Below are 23,015 nucleotides of genomic sequence, written 5' to 3'. Positions count from 1 at the left end.
GTAGAACAACTGATATGTAATAAATAAATGAATTATATATAATGTTAAATTAATCGTACAGAAACGTTGTTCCAGACAAGTTCTTCTTTTCCCTTTGAATGAGTGCTGCAGGATAGTTTTTAGATTTAATTTGAGACAATTGTTTGGCAAATCTGTAGAACAACTGATATGTTATAAATCATCAGAATGTGGTTTTAACATCATTGATTTCTTTTGGAGGTGTCTGGTGCGGAAGTTGAAGGATCTTCTTATGTTTCGTGACTGTATTTCAAAAGAAAGTATGGAATAAAGGACTTCCTTTCTTTTCTCTGTCTCTGATCGCCGTCTCGGTGAACGTCAAAAAGACATGACCTCTCGGTTTATATAAAGAGTGTCCACATACCCATACCATCACACAAACTATCACCTTTTACCAAACAACCCACATCACAGGTAAGCCCTCTCATAACTGCTTTTAACTCTCTGTTATAGTAAAGCTTTATAAGAATAGTGGTTCAACTCCATCTCATTATTATTTTAACCATAAATGTTTTCGTCTATCGACTTTTGCAGATGTTACCTTTAACAACTCTTAAGATTGCAGTTCATCCCGGTCGTAGAGTTTATAGACTATCTTCATAAATTTGGCTGCGATCTTCAAGACATTGAATTATTGAAAAAATTCAGTTTTACCCAGCAAACAAAATTATTTGAAAATAATACATAAAAACTTTATATCAGCAAAATGTATTTTGAATTGCCAGTAATACAAAAAAAATAAATAAATACAAATCCTTATATAGTAAAAGAATCAGCTAATGAAACTTTTTTTTCTTTGGTCTCCGCTACGTTCTTTTAATTTATAATTTTGATTTAGATATATTTTAGAGAGGAATTATTCAACTTTGTGCTTCGAATCAGAATTAGTCAAGAGTGTAAGTGTTCTTAATTATTTCATAAACAACTTATAACACACAAAATGGTTATTTCTTTGTTCTCTTTACAGAAATTTTTAATTCCTAGCTTCATCAATAAAACTCTAAACACTGAAAGATAAAAAATGACGTAAATATAAATATAATAATGCTCAAAAATAAATTAGTATAAACTCAAAGCCATTTTTGTTTTTTCCTCACAAAAAAGAACGAATGATCTCAAAAAAGCTAAACAAAACTGTTAAATGGCAACTTAATTTTATGAACTAGATCAAAGTTAAAAATTAAGCAGACGATAATTCTCAAGCATTTTTTTAATAACCCGAGAAACTCGGTAATAACTCGGTGTGGACATTTTATCACTAAAAATGTAAGATTATATTTCCTAGATTGTTCAGACGAAATAAAAAGGACATTTTCAATTTATCGTGTATGTGAGTAGCTTCACGGTAACACTGCTTTAAGTCTAATCACGGATGAATACGAATGAATCTGACAAAAGATAGGAAAACCAGAAGTATTTGTTTTCTAAAATGAACAAAGATTGAGTTGGACCACTATTCAAATGCGCATTTCATACGCTGTCTCAACTATATATTTTTTTTATATTAATAAAATTCTCCTCACTGGTATAACAGGTAAATCTAGTAGATTTAAGTAAACCACTGTGTGTTAAATTTCTATTCCCTGATATAACAGCCCTAGAACTAGATCTCTTGAGTTAACATCAGTGTTAAAAGAAAAACTATTTACTGCTATAACAGCTCTAGAAATAAATCTCATAAATCCAGTAAGTAAGGGTAGCAGACCACACAAAATTGTATAGTATTCATGATCTAAACAACTGACTTTTTCGTGAATTATGACTTCATAGCAATTATTCTTTTATAAATAAAGTAATGCTAACGCATAAATTTAGTCTACATACAAAGGAAGTGAATGGTAGTTTGACAACTTATAATTTTGCTTTTTTTTAAAATTAACTTGACGTCTTGATTTTAAATTAAATAATCCATTTTTAATTGAATAACTCTAAAAATAACTAAGATTAATAATCGAAAATAAGTCTACGTATATATTCGACATGTTATTAGAACATTTAATACTACTTTCTAAGCTGATAATTTCGTATTAGTGTACAGCGCTCGTAAAGCGAACCTTGTTTAATTGTGTAGCATTTTTAAGCGGTAATTGAGTTACAATTGGGGCCCATTTGTCGCTAAATGAACCTGCCGGAATTTTTTTATTTGATTGTTTGTTGTTACTTGAAATACAAAAAAAAACTTTTTCTTCTTGGTTTAAACTTTTTTCTTCCAAAACTTTTTTCTTCTTGGAGTAATAGTAGAATTTTTATTCTTGGAAGTATAAGAATAAAAACACTTCTTAAATCTGTTATTAAAACTGGAAAATCTGAAAAATTAAAATGAATCTAAGAAATATATTTTAGGTAATAATTGTTCTAAAAATATTATTGCATAATATTTTTTTACGAAAAATATGTTGTATATTATACATTTTTATTTAGGAATTTATATTTTAAATGATATTAATATTATATTATAAAAGAAAAATATGATGCATTTAATATTATTTAAAATAAATTTTATTGAATGCATGATACATACTCTTTTTTTAAATAAATAAAATTTGGATGTAACGGAGATATAAAATGCCAAAACTAAGATAGGATAAAAATGATTCAATGGAGCATCTTTAAGCCCTTAAGGGAGAAAAGTTGAACGCTAATGGGTTAACGCATATCACGTGATTTTTGACGAAAAACAAACTCTTTAATATTTGACGAAACCCTCTCCTTTTTTGGATTCTATAATTAATTACACCGAGTGGTGAAGTGATTGCAGACTCGGAATTTGCTGTTTTCTTATCTATTGTTTTAATCAGCTTTTCAAGAAACTTCAGAACAATTTCTCAATTTGGCGCGAATTATTTACCTCAAAACATCTCAGAAACGAAGAAAATTTCGCGAATTTTGAGTATCTATTTTTAGAGGGTCACTTTTTTTTTTTTTTAAAGTTTCTTCAGTTTTTTTAACTGTACTATTTTGACAGTATTTTATATATTTTGGATTTTAAAATATTTTTTTTATTAAAAAAAATAAAAGCAAGCATTAGTTTCATAATAAATCGTATTTTTAGGGTTTTCATAATATATTCTTTGCTATCCTGAGAACTTGATTATAGTATTGAACTCATCGTGTGAGTTTTTCTTTGTGAATTTGAGCATATTAAGTTGAGATTTATGTTTATGAACATTTTGACATAAGCGTTTTTATATAAGTTAATTCTGAAGTACAGTCAGTTGGATTTCTTTTAATCGATTTAATCCATAGAAAACTGCCTATGTTTCACGTAAGATTTTTAAAAACTTTTACAAATTACAAAAATGGCAGCATTTTAAAAACAAAATACTATGTGCGTAAAATCTACACAAATACACTAAAAACAAGGATGTCGCATACGCGATAAAAAGTAAATCTTCTACTTACTTATTTATTGATTTTCTTCCCTGCTGTGGGTGTGATTTTAAAACGTGGTTGTGACGTTAATTACGGAGGTGATGTAAAAACGTCAGGTCGTTATATCGTAAGGGTATAAAAATATCGTTAAAGATTTAAAAAAAATATATTTGAGCAATTTGAGAAAATAATTCTAATACGTGAACGTAGGTTGCCGTATTTGAATGAATGGTTTTTATTTTATTTTATAACCGTCGTTGAACAGCCGACCCAATTTTTGGGTTTACAACTACTAATGTTCAACTCCGTAGCCTTGTTATTTTCAACCGAATCCAGAAGACAAGGGAACTCCTGGATCAAGTATTGAGAGAAATTTTGCCTTCGTGGAGCACTTCTTGATGGAACTAACCCTCATTTGCGTTACATGGTGAGGAAGACCACGAGAACCTCCCACAGTTAGCCTGACTGCAAGGGGACTCTAATCCATGATCCGTTTACCACTGAGGAGTTTTCACATTAGCACTGCGGAAGGTGCGAGCGGAGTGCGGAATTCGTAACAGACAACTATTGCTGGGATTCAAACCCGGTTCACCTCATTGGAAGGCGAACGCTCTATCCCCTGCGCCACCAAGACTCGGGAGGAATGGTTTAATGGGGACGGATATTAAAAAATAGCGTCTATGAAAAAACAATCGATGGTAGGGACTAAAAAGTTTATACGTAGGGGAATTCTTAGCCTTGGCAATTATAGTCTAAAATACATTCATCTGAAAAGCAGACAAATAAAAACTAAAATTTGAAATTGTCATCTGATATAACACCTGTTGCTATACCAACTGATTTTTTTTGTTCCCGAAAACACACATTGTATTTCTTGAAGGCATTAAGTAAAGAAAATACAAGGAAAAGTAGAGGCTTTCAAATTAATGCATAAAAGCACAACAAATGATTGCAGCAAGAATGGTAGAATTTCATTCCACGTTAATTTAACCATACAGATATTATATCTGCCGAGGTTGCTTAGGGGATAGAACGTTCGCCTTCCAATGAGGTGTCACCGGGTTCAAATCCCAGCGATGGCTGGTCGATACGACTTCATCACCCGGCTCGCACCGACCACAGTGCTGGCGTAAAAATACCCTCGGTGGTAGACGGATCATGGATTAGAGTCTGGAAAACAATAAGCTCCAAAAAAGTTTCAAAATCTGTTCTTGTCACACTGTTTTTTATAAATGCTTATTTTAGCCAGATTTTTTATGCCTCTATAACTTTATGATTATGGTGTTGATGTTGATCTAGTCGAAAAGTGTGCGGAAATGAAAAATCTAAAGAAAGACCCATTTTAATAATGAATAATTAAGTAATTTGAAAATGGCAATGCCTATTATGTACAATAATATGCGGCGTAAGAAATATCAACTTACCTTATTTAGAATTCCCTGAACTCCCTAACCTTTTAATCACCGCGAGCCGGTCAACGTTTGATAATTTTTATCGCGGCCCATTGAGGCGGGGATTACGTTGATTGTTCATATTTTGGATTGTTTTGATTCAGTGATTTTAACTTATTGTATTCGGCTTCAAAATAAAATACGATTGCATGCGCTGTATAGGGGTGGTCCTAGTTGACGTCTCCCGATTAACCTCCCATCAATGGAAAAAGGTTCATACCCAAATGAAATACACCACAATAAATAAAATAGAAATAATTTAATGTTTCTCGGTGCTGTAAAATGAAACAACTTCGCTGGCTAAAATCCAAGGAGCGCCTCATATGGAATTAGCAGTCTTAACCAGCACAACTAAAAATGCATTATTGTCCGCCTCGCGCTGTTGCTTCTCGGTTTCATTTACACACAACGAGATCCTGCTCACAGTCGACTGCTAATATCAACACATGAGAAACCACACACACAACCGTGAGCTTAATACAGCTCTCACAAGCGCTCAAAATCCAGTGAACTTAACATAACTCTCCCGGTCTTTCGCAACTACGGCAACTAGTGGTATTCGTTCATCAAATTCCACCCCTGATAAATTTCTGGTGGGGGAGTATTGTGGCGCAACTCCACTACAACTATTAAAATCATACGTCAGTGTTAGTATATACCACCATATGTTAGTGTTAGCATATTGTTCAATCATCGAGGTTAAGTTAATTTTACAAATTATCATTTAGCTTCAAATTAGTATATTGTTGACAAGGTGTTTTATAATTCTTTTTTTCGAATGACAATTCTTATTACGATTCTTTTTTTCAAATGACAATTCTTATTAGGATTCTTTTTTTAAATGACAATTCTTATTAGGATTCTTTTTTTCAAATGACAGTTCTTATGACGATTCTTATGACAATTCTTATTACGATTCATTTTTAAACACAACTAATAAATTAGGTAGCAGTTACACTTACACAAGAAATACTACTCAAGACAGTCTCAAAACAATGATCACGTTATAGGCCAAATGGCTTCAAAATACACCGGAAACAGTCACCCGGAAGTATAGGCAGTAAAGAGCTTTCAGTGCACCTTAGTGTAGAAAACACCATCCATGAACAAAAAAATACGTTAGAGGAAATACATTTTTGTTCTTTTGAGGTTTCCCTGATGCTCTTCAATGCTCAGTGATTTTTACATCACGCACATAAAATGTTTTTGCGTGATATATTCGATGTGTAGAAGGTCAACAAAAACCTTTTTATGGGGATGAGTAATTTTTTTTTCTGTGTACCGCGAAAGATTTTCTTCGTTTTTAATTCCTCAACGGCTTAATACGAGAACCGAAATGGATCGCTATTTGTAAGTTTCAATATTTTTTTCATTCTTAAAAATGAACTTTCCTTTTATTTTTAATATTTACTTATATGTGCGTAGGCAGAAAGCTTAACGTTTTCGAGTGAAGCTATCTTATGTTAGATTTTTCAAAAAAGATTTCTTAATAAGATACAGTCAAACCTCGCTACAGTGAACCTTCAAGGGACCGAAATTTCGGTTCACTATAACCGGGACTTCACTATATCCGTTCCGCAAACAATTTTAACTTATGGCTCCCTTTTATTATACATTATTTTATGACCAATAAAATGAAATGCAAAAATGACTGAAAAATAATACGTAGTAACAAAAATGTGTTAATTTGACTTTTTATTACTCTTCGTCTTGTGTACAAAAAAAAACATTTGTAATCTTTAGCTGATGAGTAATCCTCACCATCAGATATGGAAACACTTCTCCGATAATTTTTCTTGAATTTAAGCTATTTCGCTTTTTAAATCTGTGTAATCAGTCATTTGAACACCTAAAAGTATAGTCTCACCAAATCGCTTAGCAAATTCATCGGCTTTGACTTGAAGCATTTGTCCAGATACTGAAAGAGTTCGACTTCTTTGAAAGCTGAAGTAATTCAATAATAACACAAAAAAAGCTTATCGCTACATTCTATGCTATAAATGGTTTTAAAAATTGGTATATGTATTTATTTTTAAGTATAAATTTCAAAATTATTACAAAAATATGAAGAAAATAAATCAGTCGAAGACAGAAAAAAGTTAATAATATCCAACTTCCTCTCTTTTTTTGGTTCACTATATCCACAAAAAATTACGTTATACGCGTGTAGCAAGGCACGGGAGCAAACATTTTGTTCACTATAGCGGGGGTTGACTGTATTTCAATGTATTTTAATAATTAATATAAACACATATTTTTGAAAGCATTTTAACAACATTCCTTAAAAATTTTGATTATTTTTAAAAAATTATTGCTAAAAAAAGGTGTAATTAAAATTTATTCTAACATTATGCTTGATATATTAGGCGTGCAAAGCTGAAAAAAATGATAAGACCAAATTAAATATAACCTTCTGAGACCCAAACATTTTGGATATCATTTATAAAAATAATTTTTACAAAACGATTTTACTCTCGTTATTCAGAATTTTTAATGGCAATGGAAAAATATTTTATTTAAGTAACCTTTTGAACAAATTATATTATGTAGATTTAGTTTCATGATTGAAATGTCAAGCTTTTCTCAAATATAGCCTACAAGATGTAAAAAATTATAAAAATTTAAATTTTATATTTTTATTTAATAATAAAAGATAATTAAAATATTGAATTAAATTTAATTATCAATAATTTTTTTAAAAATGTTTTTATTGCCTTTTTAAAATTAATTTTCTTCTGAGCTACATATTTCTAAGTAAAAATAGCATTTTCTGCCATTATTTAAAGCCTTGGTCCCAGAAGGATAAATTGATTTAATTTAGATTCATTTTATTTTATTTATTTATTTGTGCAAGTTTTGCGTTTGTGCCATCTTTTTTCTAGTTCTTACCTTTGATATTAACTCAATGGGCTTATATAGGGTTAAAATTAATTTGTGTCAACGCTTATCCGTTTTTAATAGTCAAAAATGTTTTTAGTTGTAAGGTTTCCAAATTTTCATTTCAAAATCATTTTAAGGTGTGTGATTTTAAAAGAAGAAAAAAACTTTCAAGAAATCGGATGCATAATTTCAGAGTTTTTCAATTCTTAAAAGCCGCATAGTTTACAATCTGATTTCTCAAGAACTATTCGACCGATTTCGACCAAATTCTATATTTTGTTATTTAAATATACGTCTATAGATAATTAATACTGGAACATTCTCTCCTTCTCCCCTTGTCAGACTACTTGCCTCTAAGAATTGTAGAATTATGTATGCATATATTATATGCCTAAAGCATACATTATTTTTTATCAAAAACCGGTAACAAAAAATTTAAATCAACAAAATTTATTTAAACAAAATTATAGATTTAAATAGCTCTCCTTACAAATAAAAAAATAAACTAAGCTGTTAATTTAGAACAGGCATGTTATAGGACATATTTCGCTTGGGCTCGTATTTTCAATGTTATTCATTTATGGTACAACCTTTAATAAAGGAACGGAAGAAAAATTATAGTAATGTTCTCTTTACGTTTTACTGATTTATGTAGGAGTCGATATGGCTAAGAACAGGGATGGCGAACCAATGTCACGCGTTCCCTAAATGGCACGCGACGCAATATTTTGAGCACGCCACCCATCACAAAGTTCACTATGAAGCATATTAACAATTAAATTAATATTCACAATGAACAAACTAACAAAATAAAAAAAATTTAACCAAATCATTAACAATTAATGCCAAAAAACAATTAATAAGCATAAAAAAAAGCTAACAATAAATAACTAGCAAAAAATTTACAGTAATGCTTGAGCTAACATCTTACAACCTAATATAAATTATTTGTCATCTAATCTGCAACAACAGAAGTCACACTGATGTTACTTTAAGTTGAATTACGCATGTAACTGAGACATTGCAAAATGTAATATTTTTCATAGTAAATAAAGAGTTTTGAGCTGATAGTATTTTCCCAATAATCACGAAGTCAAAATTAATTGACGGCACGTCTATGGCCTCATTAAACAATTTTTTTAGAAAAAATGGCACGCTGGTGCATAAAGGTTCGCCACCCCTGACTTAGGGGATAGGGTCCTCGTCTTCTAAAGTGACCCAGGTTCGAATCTCACGATGGCTGGTAGATACGAATTCTGTTCCCTGCTCGCATCGACCACAGTTTTGGGTAAAACATTTTCAGTGATAGACAGATCATGGGTTAGACTTGCCGCCGAGCTAACCGTTGGAGGTTTCCCTCACCTTGAAACGCAGATGCTGGTTAGTTTTTTCAAAATTACTGAGATACAGAGTTGAATATTAATGGTTCAAAATCCCAAAATGGATAGGCTGTTCAACGCTGATGTGGCACAGTCTGTTAAGGCAAGACAGCTGGGGGTCGTGAGTTCGAACCTGACAGCCGACATCTATGTGTAGGTTAAAATTGTTGAGGCTGAGCTCTCGTTGGTTTTGGAGTAAAGGTTTTAAGAGAGGGTTACCTGACTGGAGTGAAAATAAAGTGGCATTACTGTCATGACTGTGACAAAATAGAGCTTTGATAACAGAGATAAGCCATGGTTGGATGGCGTGTTATAATATAAATAAATAAACGCTGGTTATAAATATAGATAAGTATGGCTTTATATTGTCATGATTATTAATATTTAGGTGAGATATGTAGTGATACAGTGCGCATTAATCTCGAATTTCCTCATTTCCTCTGGTAGGGTAAACTAGTACCCTGTAATAAAATATTGTAATAAATATTGGGGAGGAAAGATATTCCCCAAATTGTGAACTATATTTTTTTCTTTGATTTCATTAAAATTAAATAGAAAAATACAAAAAGGTTATAAATTTCACTTTGTTGATCATACATAAGTATATCACCTCCATGTCAAACCTGTGACCCTTCTATTACAGTCCAAGAGGCCATTCAAGTATTAATTAAGCATGATTTTACAAATTTTTTATTCCCTTACCCTCCTTTTCACAAGCATAAGAAACCGTAAGAAAATTGAAACACCCCTCGTTTTTTCCTTGAATTTTGACTTGTAGAATGTTAGGATTCAACTCAAATAAAAGATTTAACTTTACACATTATAAAATTTTATTTTAAAAAAATTTATTCAATTTTTATTCACCCCAAATGTAACTCATATTCCAATCCAAAATTTATCCAAGTGAATTTTTTTCATAAAAAAAAAAAACAATAATAAATAAATACAAATTTGAAAATATGGGAATTTTTGTGTTTTACGTAAGCTTTGCTCATAACCCTACCCCCTTGTCAGAAAAAAAAAGCAAAACAGAACTTTCAGTTGTTTACTTAATATTTAAGAGATCCTTGAAGGCTTAAGAATGCTATGTATATATATTTCTCTTCTTTTCCATACAATCTGATTGTAGGAATGTTCTGCATTACGAAAATGACATGATATAGCACTCGTACGTATTTAATTTTTGTGCAGATCAGTTACCACAAAACAACCTCAACAACTCAAACACAGAACTTATGTGTAGGATGTGGCGTAAGACTTCGAAATCTCTCTATTGTAAAAAGATAGTTACTTTATGAAGCACAATTTTCTAAACTGAATAAATACGATATTGTTTGCGTTCGTCAACAGTTAAAAATATTATACCAACCTGCTTTTTCATTACTAAAAATGTACCTCCGTAACTTTTTTAACTAAAATTATTATATTTTTCTAAAACGCCGAGTTATTATTTTTTTTAAAAATTTAGATTAATTATAGTTGGATATACTATAGCAGTGAACAGATGTTTGTCAGTTAGAGACGAAAAGAAAGGACAGTTTTTAGGAGATTAGTAACTCTCGGGTAGTCAGATCCACATTTAAAGATCAGTAACAAAATTAATCTTACAAATAGGATGTAATCTTTATAAGATTGTTTGTGCGGCTCACCAGAGACATTTTCTGCTTTCTTCTTCTAGAAAGAAATGGTGCTGCCCACTCGCACGATCTGCTTCTATGCCCTCCTCCTGTTGGCAGCTACCCACTCAGTTCACCAGACTACACCCGCAGCCTCGAGGCAGCCTCCTCACCACCCAATGATGGGAACCTCTCAGCAAATCAACGCTAGAGGCTTTGACGAAGGAGGCTGGAAACCCAAACCGGAAGTCCTACTAATCTCCGAGAAGAAACCGGAAGAGAAGAAGGACTTGACTCCCCTTCTGGGGCTCCTCATTCCTCTCATCTGCATCTTCATGATGTTGATGAACAAGAACATGATGCCACCGATGATGATGCCTCCCATGATGCCCCCCATGATGATGATGCCACCCATGATGATGATGCCACCTATGATGCCTCCCATGATGCCGCCCATGGCTGCCAGAGGGGGTGAAGACTTGATGGACGTAAAATCTCGCACCCTTCAGAACGAAGAACCGAGCGTCGCCGACCAGATTTTAACTATCCTTGACAAGATGGAGAACACATATCAATGATCTTGGTTTATGATATTAGAAGAAATCACACACATGATATAACCTTTCCTCGGAATATAGAATGGTGGTCACTAAATATTTATTCCAACGGCGCATTGTGGTTTGGTTTTGATAGTAGATTTGGCTTCAATGCAAAATAGCTTGTCTTAAAAATCTTAACAGTATCGATAAACTTTTGAGAATTTATAAGAATGATGAACCATTTTTAAATGCCCCTCGTATTCAAATTTAAAATTAAATCCTGCTTTATTTTAGATCTTATGCATGAAACTCTATTCTAATTTACTCTCAGATAAGCGCCATATATACATATTTAAAAATAATTTTTTTTTCGTAAGGTGCGGTATATTTCATGGGTTGATTTTAGAATAGTTACTTCTGTAGGATGTACTCGGGATAACCACTCCTGAAAGGTTTTTAACTGCGGGGTTTTAGTTTGATTAAGTGTTATTTTTTTAAAGCTTTAGTCATACATTCTAGTTATAACCATTCCTCATTTACTCATACATATTCATTGCTAAAATTTTGTTACAGAATCTTATACTTGATTTTTAGAAACGGAAGGTAAATAAATAACTGGACTGACTTTTAGTTCAAGAATAATTTCAGTGCCCCCTCCTAGCTTGAGTTATTCCTATAACTGAAAAAGATTCCCCCGATGAAATAGTTTACGTAATGGGCATAAAAAAATAACCAAATATACTAAATTTTATTAATACTTTTTAAAACATAAAAGAACATCCCCTTTAAAGGCAAAGATTTGAGTATTTTCTGTCCTTGTTCATGTCAAAATCGTGATTTCAAAAATTGAGACTACCATTTCGATTTTTAGTTTAAAGGGCACATAATTTGACTCAATATTGATTTAAAAAAAACTAAATTTTAAATCTGAACACTTACATCAGTAGATATGATCTCAAATCTCAGTAATTTTATTGAATTCAAAATCAGCCAATCAATAATGACCCGTAAGAAGTGTTTCTCCGATAAAACACAAGAGAAACTTCTTAGCATTGAGCTCGCATGGCATAGAAGTAAAACTAAACTGATAATCAAAGTGACTCTTGAACCGTGTTAATATTTTTGCCAAGTGGTGGAGATGGCGGCGATTAGCTCATTGGATCTTTTGTGCTCTTTTTCTAGAGGAAATCTTCTTGCTAGTCAATGGATAAAAGGTTCCTCCTCACGTTTAGTATGTTGGCGATGATAGTATTTGCCATGAGCGATGACGACATCCCAGCAGAGGAGAGAGGTTATCCTGATAGAAGCGGTTACCCTGACCGAGGCGGTTACCCTGATCGAGGAGGTTATCCTGATTACGACACTTGGAACCCAGTTGCTAAACCCTCCACCCCAGACGTCATTCTAATCAAGCAAAAAGAGCCCAGTTGGTCATCGCATCATCACGGACCCTCATTAGGAGAACTGATCAAAGAAAAACTGCCTCTCTTGGCGATATTGGCTCCTTTGGCGGCGGCTGCTGTCCTTTTGCCGCTGAAGGCATACTTAGGCCCCTTGGTTATTTACCCTCCTGTGACACCAGCGCCCCCTCCTGCCCACAGAATGAGTAAAAATGAAGATATGGCAGAAACGCAGTCGCTTGCGTCTCAAATCTTGAACATGATTGATGACATGGATAAGGCTTACGGGAAGAAAAACAACAAAAAAGCATGAAAAGTAAAAAAGTTGAGTTATTTTTAGAGAATTTGATATTAGCCTGACAATGAATCGGTTTTGGGCTATGAAATCAAAACAACGAAATTTTAAAAAAATATATTATTAGTAATAGGAATGGTTTTAAATAGTGCTGAATCTTGTTAGTTACCAGCCTGTAAGTTGACTTTACGATAGTTGTTTAAAGCTGATTCATTGTTAAGCAAGTTCAATTTTTTGTCCTAAAGAGCCAATATGAAACTCAATTTTTTTTATGCCATGAAATTCTGCTTTATTGGAATATTAATTTTTGCCATTTTATAAAATAACGCAGAACAACATTATTTTTTCAATCAGTTTTTTTTAATGCTTTAGTTGACTGTTGTAAAAAAAAAATGAGTGCCAATGTTTTTATTATTTTATAACTCAAATACTCTTATAACTAAAGACGAATTTAATAAGAAATAGATTGAAAAATATGACCATATTGACCATCTCTATTAATTCCACCGTAGACAGATGTAATTATTTAAAAGATCTTAGGCAGTTAAAACCAAATATATTGAAAATGCTGTAAGGAGTGGCATCTGAGATACTAATTAAATTTCTTCAACAATGTTAAATCATTCATAAAGAAAGAAAAAAAGTTTTGTTTAGGGATTAATTACTTTTATTATGTTTCGAATTAAAATATGTTACCCAAACAATAGTACATACCAAACATAGTTCCTATTATATCTAGTTTAATGTTTGTTTTTCTTTATGATCTAGTGGCGTCCGTGAAATGTATAACTAGATCATCGGCATATTTCTAGTCTTTGTTTAAAATGTGAGATTAAACACTCCCATGTCGGTGCTATTGCTATTTACTTGAAGGTGCTATTTTTTGATGCAATAAAATAATATTATAAAGCTAGTCAGAATAATGTAAAGTTGCAATGTTAATGGAAGTTTAAACGACGAAGAATTTAATTGATGAATAATGATTATCCTACATTATTGTAACCATATTAGTTACTGTTTTATTTATGTATTTATTATTTTTTGTCATTTTTCATTTTCATACGTTCATTTGTATATTGTAGAAGGAAAAAATAAACAACTATGTGCACTCGTAATTAGTAGTCTTTATATGCATTAAAAAAAACAAAAACAGATCTGTTATTACATTCAACCACAAATGTCATTGACGATTTTGAGTAATGTGATGAGCTCATTTAAATAATTATTGGAAGAGTTCAAATATTGCAGAAGCACCTAGGAGGGGGGTGATTCGCTTGTTTTCGCTGACAAAAGGAGGAAAAGGGTGTGAACAATGCTTACGCAACACGTTAAAATTACTCCTAGAAAAATTCCAAATTTGAAAAAAAAAGGTTAAAACTGGGAAAAAATAAAGTGTAAAAAAAACTTTCTTCAATGAGTTTCAAATATTTATAAAATGAATTAAAATGTAAATTTTGTTTTATATAAAATAGTTTTCTTTTATTTCAATTAAATTCTACAATTCTTAAAATTAGATAACTGTAGTATAAGTCAAAGTGAACGCTAAAAACAATGAGGTTTCGAAATAGTCTTAGATAAGCATGGGGAAGGGGGTTACTCGCAACTTACTTATTCTTGCAGAAAGGGGAGAATTCAAAAATAGTCAAAAACTAGCTTAGGTAAAGTTTGAACGCTCCCATAGCTGATTTCTAACCAAATTGAATGCAACACAATTTTACTAGTAGAAAAAGGATTTAATACTATTGTTATTATATTGGTATTGTACTAATATTTACATTATAAAATACTAAAATATAATATAAATACGATTCACTACAAAATGTGTGATTGCAAATTGTTTTCTTGCTTCAACTCTAACTTTTGGGGCCGTGTCAATCAGTTTAGACCCTCTTTATGTGTAATATTCACATGAATTAGTGTTGAAAATGATTCAGTTTGAATCGTAGGTTAGAATTTCTGATTCTTAACTAAAACAATAAAAACAAAAATATCGTACAAATGATGAAATTCTCTTTTATTCACAACTCAAGAAGTATTTATGGGATCTTTCTGCTACCATATCTCAAAAATAAACACACCTACTTAATGCATAACAAAATTAAGAGCAAAAAAAAAAGAATTCTAAAAAAAAAATTATCAAACATCAGCAGTCACCTAGCAACGCATGCGCACTGTTTACTATTACTCTTGATTATTTTAGTTGAAAAGTAACTACGCCATGAAATCCAAACCAATACCCATTTTGTCATTGGGTAATAAAATGAAGATAATAAAATCTACGTTTTTAAGTGGATTGCAATAAATACAGCAAGCAGCAGATAGAATGATTGAAATTTGTCATGAGGCACATAATTTTCTGTTAAAATTTGAGCTAATTGGGATGCGTTCGGAATTTTGATCGATGATAAATTCTCGTAAAATCGCTATAAATGCAGCGGCCGGAAAACGATAGAAACTTGTCATGCCATCTAGTGGCAGAATGAGGATTTGATCATTCGCTTTTCGAAAATAAGTCAGGATTTTTGCCTGACTGTAAACTAAACCTTGCTAACAATTCTGCCTTTGGTTATCGGGAAGAGATTGGAACAGAGATGAAGATTTGAGTGCTTCAGAGCACCTTATATAAAAGTTTTTGAAAACCTAGAGTAGATCATGGAGTTGAAGAAATGTTTAAAAAAAATTACACAGCTAGAACTGGTTTTCATTTTTAAAATATTGAAACCTTTTTTTCAGCATTTGGAGACTTCATGACTTACTCTAGGTTTTCAAAAAAATTTTATATACTCTCACTTTTATCTTTACTTTAAATTTTAAAAAAGTAAGAAAGTAAAAAGAAAAAACACAGGAGGCAACACAGAGTTTGCCATAAAAAGTTTCTCACGATTCCCTTAAGCTAACGATGTTGCAAGATTTCATCACCAAACACAAGAACAAATGAATGAAAATGTATAAAAAATAATATTTGTTTATCAATAACAGCATTATTTTCAGTTAACTCCGAATGTTTTTCAACGAGTTATTTTACTTCTTTCATCTAGAAACTACATGATTTCTTTGTATGATTTCTCACAACCACAAAGCCTTTTGGGGTAACATCGCATTATAACAGCCATGGTAAAAAGAGAAGGATCTTTTTTCGCAACGAATATAATAAGCTTATTTCAATCTTCGTATGATAAAAATACAGAAATTTAAAAAAAAATTAGTTCTTACATCATACAATATTTTTTAAATCATCCATAACTTGTTGTGTCCCGCAGTGAACTGATCTTAAAGACACGGTTCTCAGTAGAGCACCGAAGTCAAGCATCACTGGCTGCTTTCAGTAAGCGAGTGGGTGATCACTTTGATCAACATACGTAGGGACCGAGAATGCGCGGTATCGGTTCTCGTTAAACTGTTCTACCGTAAAGTGCTCGACTTCTCGCTCAGGTTGTTGGTCATTCCTAAAGTGGAGGAGCCATCCCCACCGCAGAGGATCAAAATTGTGTTCACATCGTCTTTGGAGATGTTTCCCAGACCACCGCAAAAGAGCCGCGATGGTTCAGGGGATAGAGCGCTCACCTTCCAATGAGGCGAACCGGGTTCGAATCCCAGTCTATACGAATTCCGCATCCTACTTGCACCAACTCCTCTTCCCGTCAGGCTCCGTCAGGCCCCTTCCTCTCCATGTAACGCAAATGTGGGATAGTTTCATCAAAAAGTCCTCCATGTAGGCAAATTTCTCCCAATACTCGATCCAGGAGTTTCCTTGTCTTCTGGATTGAGTTCAAAATGACAAGGCTACGGAGTTGAACATTAACAGTCGTAAACCCATAAAATTTGGGTCGGTTGTTCAACGACGGTTATGTAAAAAAAACATCCCATTGTGCGACGTAAATAAATTACCTATCTACCTGTCATAACCTGAACTCATAAGTTGAATAAAAAATCATCCAAATTAGATTCTTTTTAAACTAAATTAATGTTGTTTTTCGTTTCGGATTTTTAGAAAATAAAATTTTTTCTTTTCCCAAAACGGTGGTGTTTTGAAGAAAAAAAATTACATAAATTGAATTACATTTTTGAGGATTACTCAAATACAGTCAATCCGATTTAAAAAAAAATCCCCACGTGCAACTAAAATTACGTTTGCAATAAATAATGTGCTAAAATGTGAAATAAATAGATTGAAAACTGTACTTAAAGTTACAGCAAGTAAAGGAAACGAATAAATTGCGTTTAGAGTGCTGTGATCCGTATAAATATATTAAATTTTGCAACTTAATAATAATAACTCAAGCAGCAAAATAACCTCATTTGATCAATATTCACAAACCTTGACTCAATAAGAATTTAAACAGCCATTATTTTCCGATATTGGTCCGATATTGAATTTCCAATTCACCGGATATTTTGCAGCCACTTTACAACCCATGTTGACCCTATAGAGTTATCATATTCGCCCGATATTTTATATTCTTTATTCTGACAATATTTTATACATTGGCTGCATATATTTTTTATATTAGCCGTATACAGGCCAATATTAGCCACATATATGTCCTATATTAAAAAAATTTAGTCGTCCTGATATTGGTGCATGCTCATTTGGGAACCATATTGAGTAAATTTTAAGCCCTACTGGAGTCAAGGTAAAATTGTAGCTAGGGCAATAGGGCTAGTTGTTTAGAGCCGCGGTTGTGAGTTTGATGACAATCAAATTGTAGCTGCACGTTAAGATCTCTCGTCGGATGTGGTGTGAAGTTTGGAGAAAGGAAGAACTGTTCAGCCGCTGTCCACGTCATCTGACAGGGATCAAAATTACTTGGCATTCTTGCCATAGCAAATGAGCAAAGCAAAGAGCTCTGAAAAACGAGGCTATGTACTTGGCCATGGTTCGTTTGTGCTCTTTTAGGAGGATAGGACGTTATATATCACGTTTTTAACAATTTTGGATTCGATGTAGATTATCAACCAATGGCTCGATACAGGGTGACAATTATTGAACAGTAAGAATAAGAAATTAAGTTCTGAAAAGCCACTACGTTTAAACATTTTAGGCAAATTCCAAAAGTATACTATATGTACTTCAAAAACCACAGCAGTGAGCATTATTTCTCTTGAGCAGGCGCACATCACTTCTTAAGTAACAAAGTCTTGAGTAACGTACATCAAGTAACGTTAGCTCAACAGGTAGCGTTTTGAGTAACGTTAGCTCAACAAAATTTCATTTCAATTGTGGACTTAATTTTCAAAACCAATTGAAGTTTTCAAAATAATTTTTAATGGACAAACTATGTCTCAAATTTCATTTTAATTAACAACATATGCAATAGTTGCAAGGCTGATTTAAATGAAAGTGAAGATTTAATTATGAGTCGTTCAAATAATACGTAAGCTCTTAAGAGAGTTTGAGATTCGCTTATTGTTGTAAACGATAAAGACGGAAGAGTATGAATAATGCTTGCGAAGATACTAAAATTTCTTTATTTTTGACACTTTTTTTAAAAAAACCATGTAACAGAAAAAAAACTGGGGGTTAAATGCAATTCTTGGAGTCTTGCAATGGACTGATCGTTAAGACACGGTTCCCAGCAGATCACCGAAGTCAAGCATCACTGGCTACGGTCAGTGTGCGGGTGGGTGACCACTTGGATCAGTCTGCGTAGGGACCGAGGGTGTGCGGTATTGGTCCTCGTTAAACTGTGCTACCGTAAAGTGCTCGACTTCGCGCGCAGGTCGTCGGGCTACCGAAGCGGGGGTGCCATCCTCTCCGCAGAGGATCAAAATTGTGATGGCATGTCTTCGGATCATCCTCCGGGATGTTTCCCAGACCGTCGCCAATAGCCCATTGTGCAGCTCTAGTGCGACGTAAATTAACAACAACAACAGCAATTCTTGGAAAAATTTTACATTTGAAATAAAAATTGAGTTCGAGGGCCTAAAAATTGAGGAAATTTCTTTAAAATTAATTAAAACACAAATTTTGTTTTCCGCAAAGTTACATCTTAATTTCGAATTTGAACCGGAAATTCTTTGAGTTAGATTACTGCAGTATAAATGAAGATTAAAGCAAAAAATAAATAAATATGGGAGGGTATTTAAGACTTTCTTACCCCAAGTCAAAATATTTGATGGTCTTCCTTTGATGAACCAACATAATCTTGATGGTAACCATTAATAATTCCATCATGAACCATTATATTTTTGATGGTGATGAACATAAGGAACCATCACCCAAACGTACGAATTCGGACTGATTTATAATGATCCAACATGCGAATATCAGCTTGTTTTATTGGTTTGTTCATGTTGATCCATCAAAAAATGTCCATCATAGTTTCTTAGAAATCAAATGTTGGAACAACCGTGAACATCCATCGTCTCAATGTAGGAATTCGGACTGATTTATGATGGTTAACATTAAAAAAAAAATTTTCGATGGTATATTCCTGAGAGCAAACAAGAAATCCCATTAAACCATCACGGAAATGTATAGTTGGAACCATCATGGACCATCACGGATCATCATGGATTGATGGTCCATGAAAATCAAACTCCTCTTGATGGTTAACCATCATAGTACTTTTACGTTAGCTTCCGTACGCTATGCTAGTAAGTAGCATATTGAATTATGGAAGGATGGAAGATGTTGGATGATGGTGACCATCAAATGATGTTGGACCATCATGAATCCCACTGAAACTAACATAAACCATCAAAATGTTTTGATGGGGTGGTATAGCATTTTCCATACTGTAATGATGACATATTAAAAACCATGAACGCATAATGGAAAATGTTGGAGGACCATCAAGAATTTTGACTTGGGTAAGCAAGCATGGGGGGGGGGGTTGTCATTTACTTACTTGCACAAAACGTGCTTACGTGATACTTTAACGGTTACTTAGGGAATTTGTGAACAATATTTTGCTATTTCATTACAATTGCAATGCAAACTGAAAAAAGAATTCCCTGTTTTATTTTGATAGTCTCCATGAAATTGTTTCCAATCCTCCTCATCATCATCTTCACGATATCCGAAAGAGGTGATGGCACGAAACCGTGGGAGGCGGCGGAGGAGGCCTGGCCACCGATGATGATGAACAGTCCACCGGAAGTGCTGATCGTGAAGGACAAAGGCGAAATGGCTCCTGCCAGTGCCATGGCGGGAATGAAGGATCTGCCGACAATCCTGTGTCTTCTCGTCCCCCTCCTGATGGCCCTCATTATGTCCAAAATGACGACGATGACCATGATGAATAACATGATGGGAGGAGGAGGGATGGGGATGGGCGGAATGGGAATGGGCGGAATGGGTGGACTTGGAGGTCTTGGAGGATTAGGTGGCTTAGGTGGACTTCGACCCGGCGGAGGTGGACTTATGATACCAGGAATTGGAGGAGGAGGTGGTGGACTTATGATACCAGGAATGGGAGGTGGAATCCTGTTTGGAACACCTCTGACCGCTATGATGAACAACGATGCTAAAGATTCATTGCCCATCACTTATAAGAACATCGTATCGAAAGGATTTCGTAGCTCCAGTCTTCTGGGTGGTGCCTCCGTGAATGAGACGACATTTCCATATTCTTCTGCGAAACTAAATCTATTCTGCAGAGGTGTCGCCATCTGTGAAACTTTGTGGAATTCAAATTACACCTCTGCGACTGGTATTGAGAATCAACAGAAAAATCAGTTTGCGTCAAGAGCTATGAAAAATTTAAATGTGGAAGATGAAATTTTGAAATTGATTGAGGCATTCGAAACTGGACTGTCTGAGCTGATACCTTGATTTATGTCCCAAACTGTTCCATTTCTAAATATATTTCATCAGATGGATGTAATATTTAAAATAGTCAGAGGCACTTCGCTTTTAATACATTAAACAAATGGGTTTTTGTGTGTGTGTTAGTTGGGTTGCACTTAGTTATTGGGCACTTATAGATAAATTGGCATAAATGGGTTACCCGTGTTCAATAATTTGTTTATAGATTAAAAATTGTTCTACATTATTTACTTTAGTCATTAGCAATGGATCGAAACACATAATAATCATAATAATGCAGTAACTTAAAATAATTATAGATTGGGATTTAAAACGCTTATATCTTTGGCAAATAAGTTTGATAAATAACTGTGATATTTCAACATGACAAAACAAATTTAGCAATTGCAAAAATAAGAAGTCATTCGTTTGCGATTTTATCATAATTTTAGCGCAATTTTCTTTTAGAAATTAACTTATGATAAATAATTATAGCATCAATTCAAAAAAAAAAAAATAATTCCCTCACGGCTCTTATCGAAATGATTTAAAAACAATATTTTCTGTTTCCAAAAACAATACTCAGAGGTATTTAGATTCTTCTTTTCAAAGGTAAATTGAGCAATAAAATATGAAAATTAATATATTATAACTGTTTTTGGAAAATAATTCAAGAAGTTTTTTGAGTATTTAGAAAAAACTTGAACTGTGACTCTTTAAAAGATGGACACATTCGCAAATTTTAAAAAATTTCACGAAAAATGCATGAAATTTTCTTTTCAAAAAATTGACAAGGGAAGTGGTTAAAGGCGAAGGATCCCGAGACTCTTTAAAAGATGGACACATTCGCAAATTTTTAGCAATTTCACGAAAAATGTATGAAATTTTTTTTTATTTGTATTTATATGAAACACGTTTGATTTCGCCATCTCGAAAGTCGTATGTTTTTTCCAGATCTCTTGTTGTGTTCAGCGTTGTTATTTCTACAGTGCTTGTGCAGACATCCTTTCAAAAACCCATCCAATTCAATACTAAAAATTCCCTCACTTCTCCACGCACCACCAGAAATATTTCATCCTCCAGACTCCAACCACGCCAGGAAGTAACGGCGGCAGACAAGCGCCAGACATTACTGGACAACGGAGGTTCTTCCTGGTCAAATCCTCCAAACATGCAGTGGATTGATGACCCACCCGCAGACATTGGAGCCAGCTTACTTCCGATTCTTTATTTTTTGGCACCACTGGTCATCACAGCATTACTTATGCCCATTGGCGCGTCCATGATTGCTACCATGGTCATGATGCGGAATCAGCAAGGACATCCGAAAACCCCCCTTAAAGATGGCACACACAATTTCTTCCGAAGACTTCAAGAGGCTATTGCAAAGTATGGAGTCAATTGAGCATATCAACATATAGCCTGAATCAATAGCTTTCCCAATCAATTTGAAACTTCTTATGAAATTGATTTCAGTTTCATTTTAATTTCACTAAATAATATTTCGAGTAAATAGTGAGTACCCCAAAGAGCATATTACAGTCAAACCCCGCTATAGTGAACCTTCAAGGGACCGAAATTTCTGTTCGTTGTAACCGGGAGTTCACTATATCCGTACTGCTAACAATTTTAACTTATTTTTCCGAACTGCTCCCTTTTATGACACATTATTTAAATAAATGACCCATAAAAAGAAATACAAAAATGATAAAAAAACAATGTGTAGTAACAAAAAAAAAATTTGTTAACTTTTATTCTTATATCTCTTCGTCTTGCGTACAAAAAATTTAGGGGTGGGAAATTGAGACAGAAGAAGCAAATAAGAAAAAATGCTTATGGCTACATTCCACTCAAAAGATGGTTTTAAAAATCGATATATGTATTTGATGCAGAAATTTCAAAATGACCAAAAAAAATGAAGAAAAAAAAAATCAGTCGATGACAGAAAAAAGTTCGTAATATCCGATTCCCTCCCTTCTTTTGGTTCACTATATTCATAAAAAATAATATTATGTGTGTACAGCAAGGTACGGGAGCGAACATTTCGTTCACTATATCCGGGAGTTCACTATAGCGGGGTTTCACTGTATTTCCTAAGTATATCTATCATGACTGTTATTTCTAGAATCAAATGACCGAGTTTAAATTGTCCTTATTCTGACAAATATTGCTTTTTTTTAAATGTCATTTGTACCGCGTATCTTGTTATACAGTGTTATAAAATATTGTTTAAGAGGACTTCTAAATGTTTTACAGGAAAACTGTTGAAGCAGAAATGCACAATTCAATTTACACTTTAAGTACCATGTTTGTAA

The 23,015-nt window shown here is 33.3% G+C and overlaps 1 protein-coding gene across 1 annotated transcript; it reads left to right on the top strand.

Annotated features, from left to right (window-relative positions):
• The first annotated feature begins 395 nt into the window (after window positions 1–395).
• Window positions 396–14,062, top strand: LOC139425941 (uncharacterized). Its single transcript, XM_071182822.2, has 2 exons — window positions 396–432; window positions 10,779–14,062. The coding sequence occupies exon 2, from the start codon at window positions 10,785–10,787 to the stop codon at window positions 11,292–11,294; it is 510 nt and encodes a 169-aa protein (XP_071038923.2). The 5' UTR covers window positions 396–432; window positions 10,779–10,784; the 3' UTR covers window positions 11,295–14,062.
• Window positions 14,063–23,015: the final 8,953 nt, after the last annotated feature.

The sequence above is a fragment of the Parasteatoda tepidariorum genome, chromosome 4 (assembly GCF_982258835.1).
Source record: "Parasteatoda tepidariorum strain Cologne lab strain chromosome 4, Ptep-v5.0, whole genome shotgun sequence".
In the NCBI taxonomy this organism is placed as follows: domain Eukaryota; kingdom Metazoa; phylum Arthropoda; class Arachnida; order Araneae; family Theridiidae; genus Parasteatoda; species Parasteatoda tepidariorum.
Note: the sequence above shows the minus strand (reverse complement) of the source record. Positions and strands in the feature narration are given on the sequence as shown.

Coding starts and splice junctions, on each gene's coding strand:
- LOC139425941 (XM_071182822.2), top strand. CDS start 10,785: ATGGTGCTGCCCACTCGCACGATCTGCTTCTATGCCCTCCTCCTGTTG.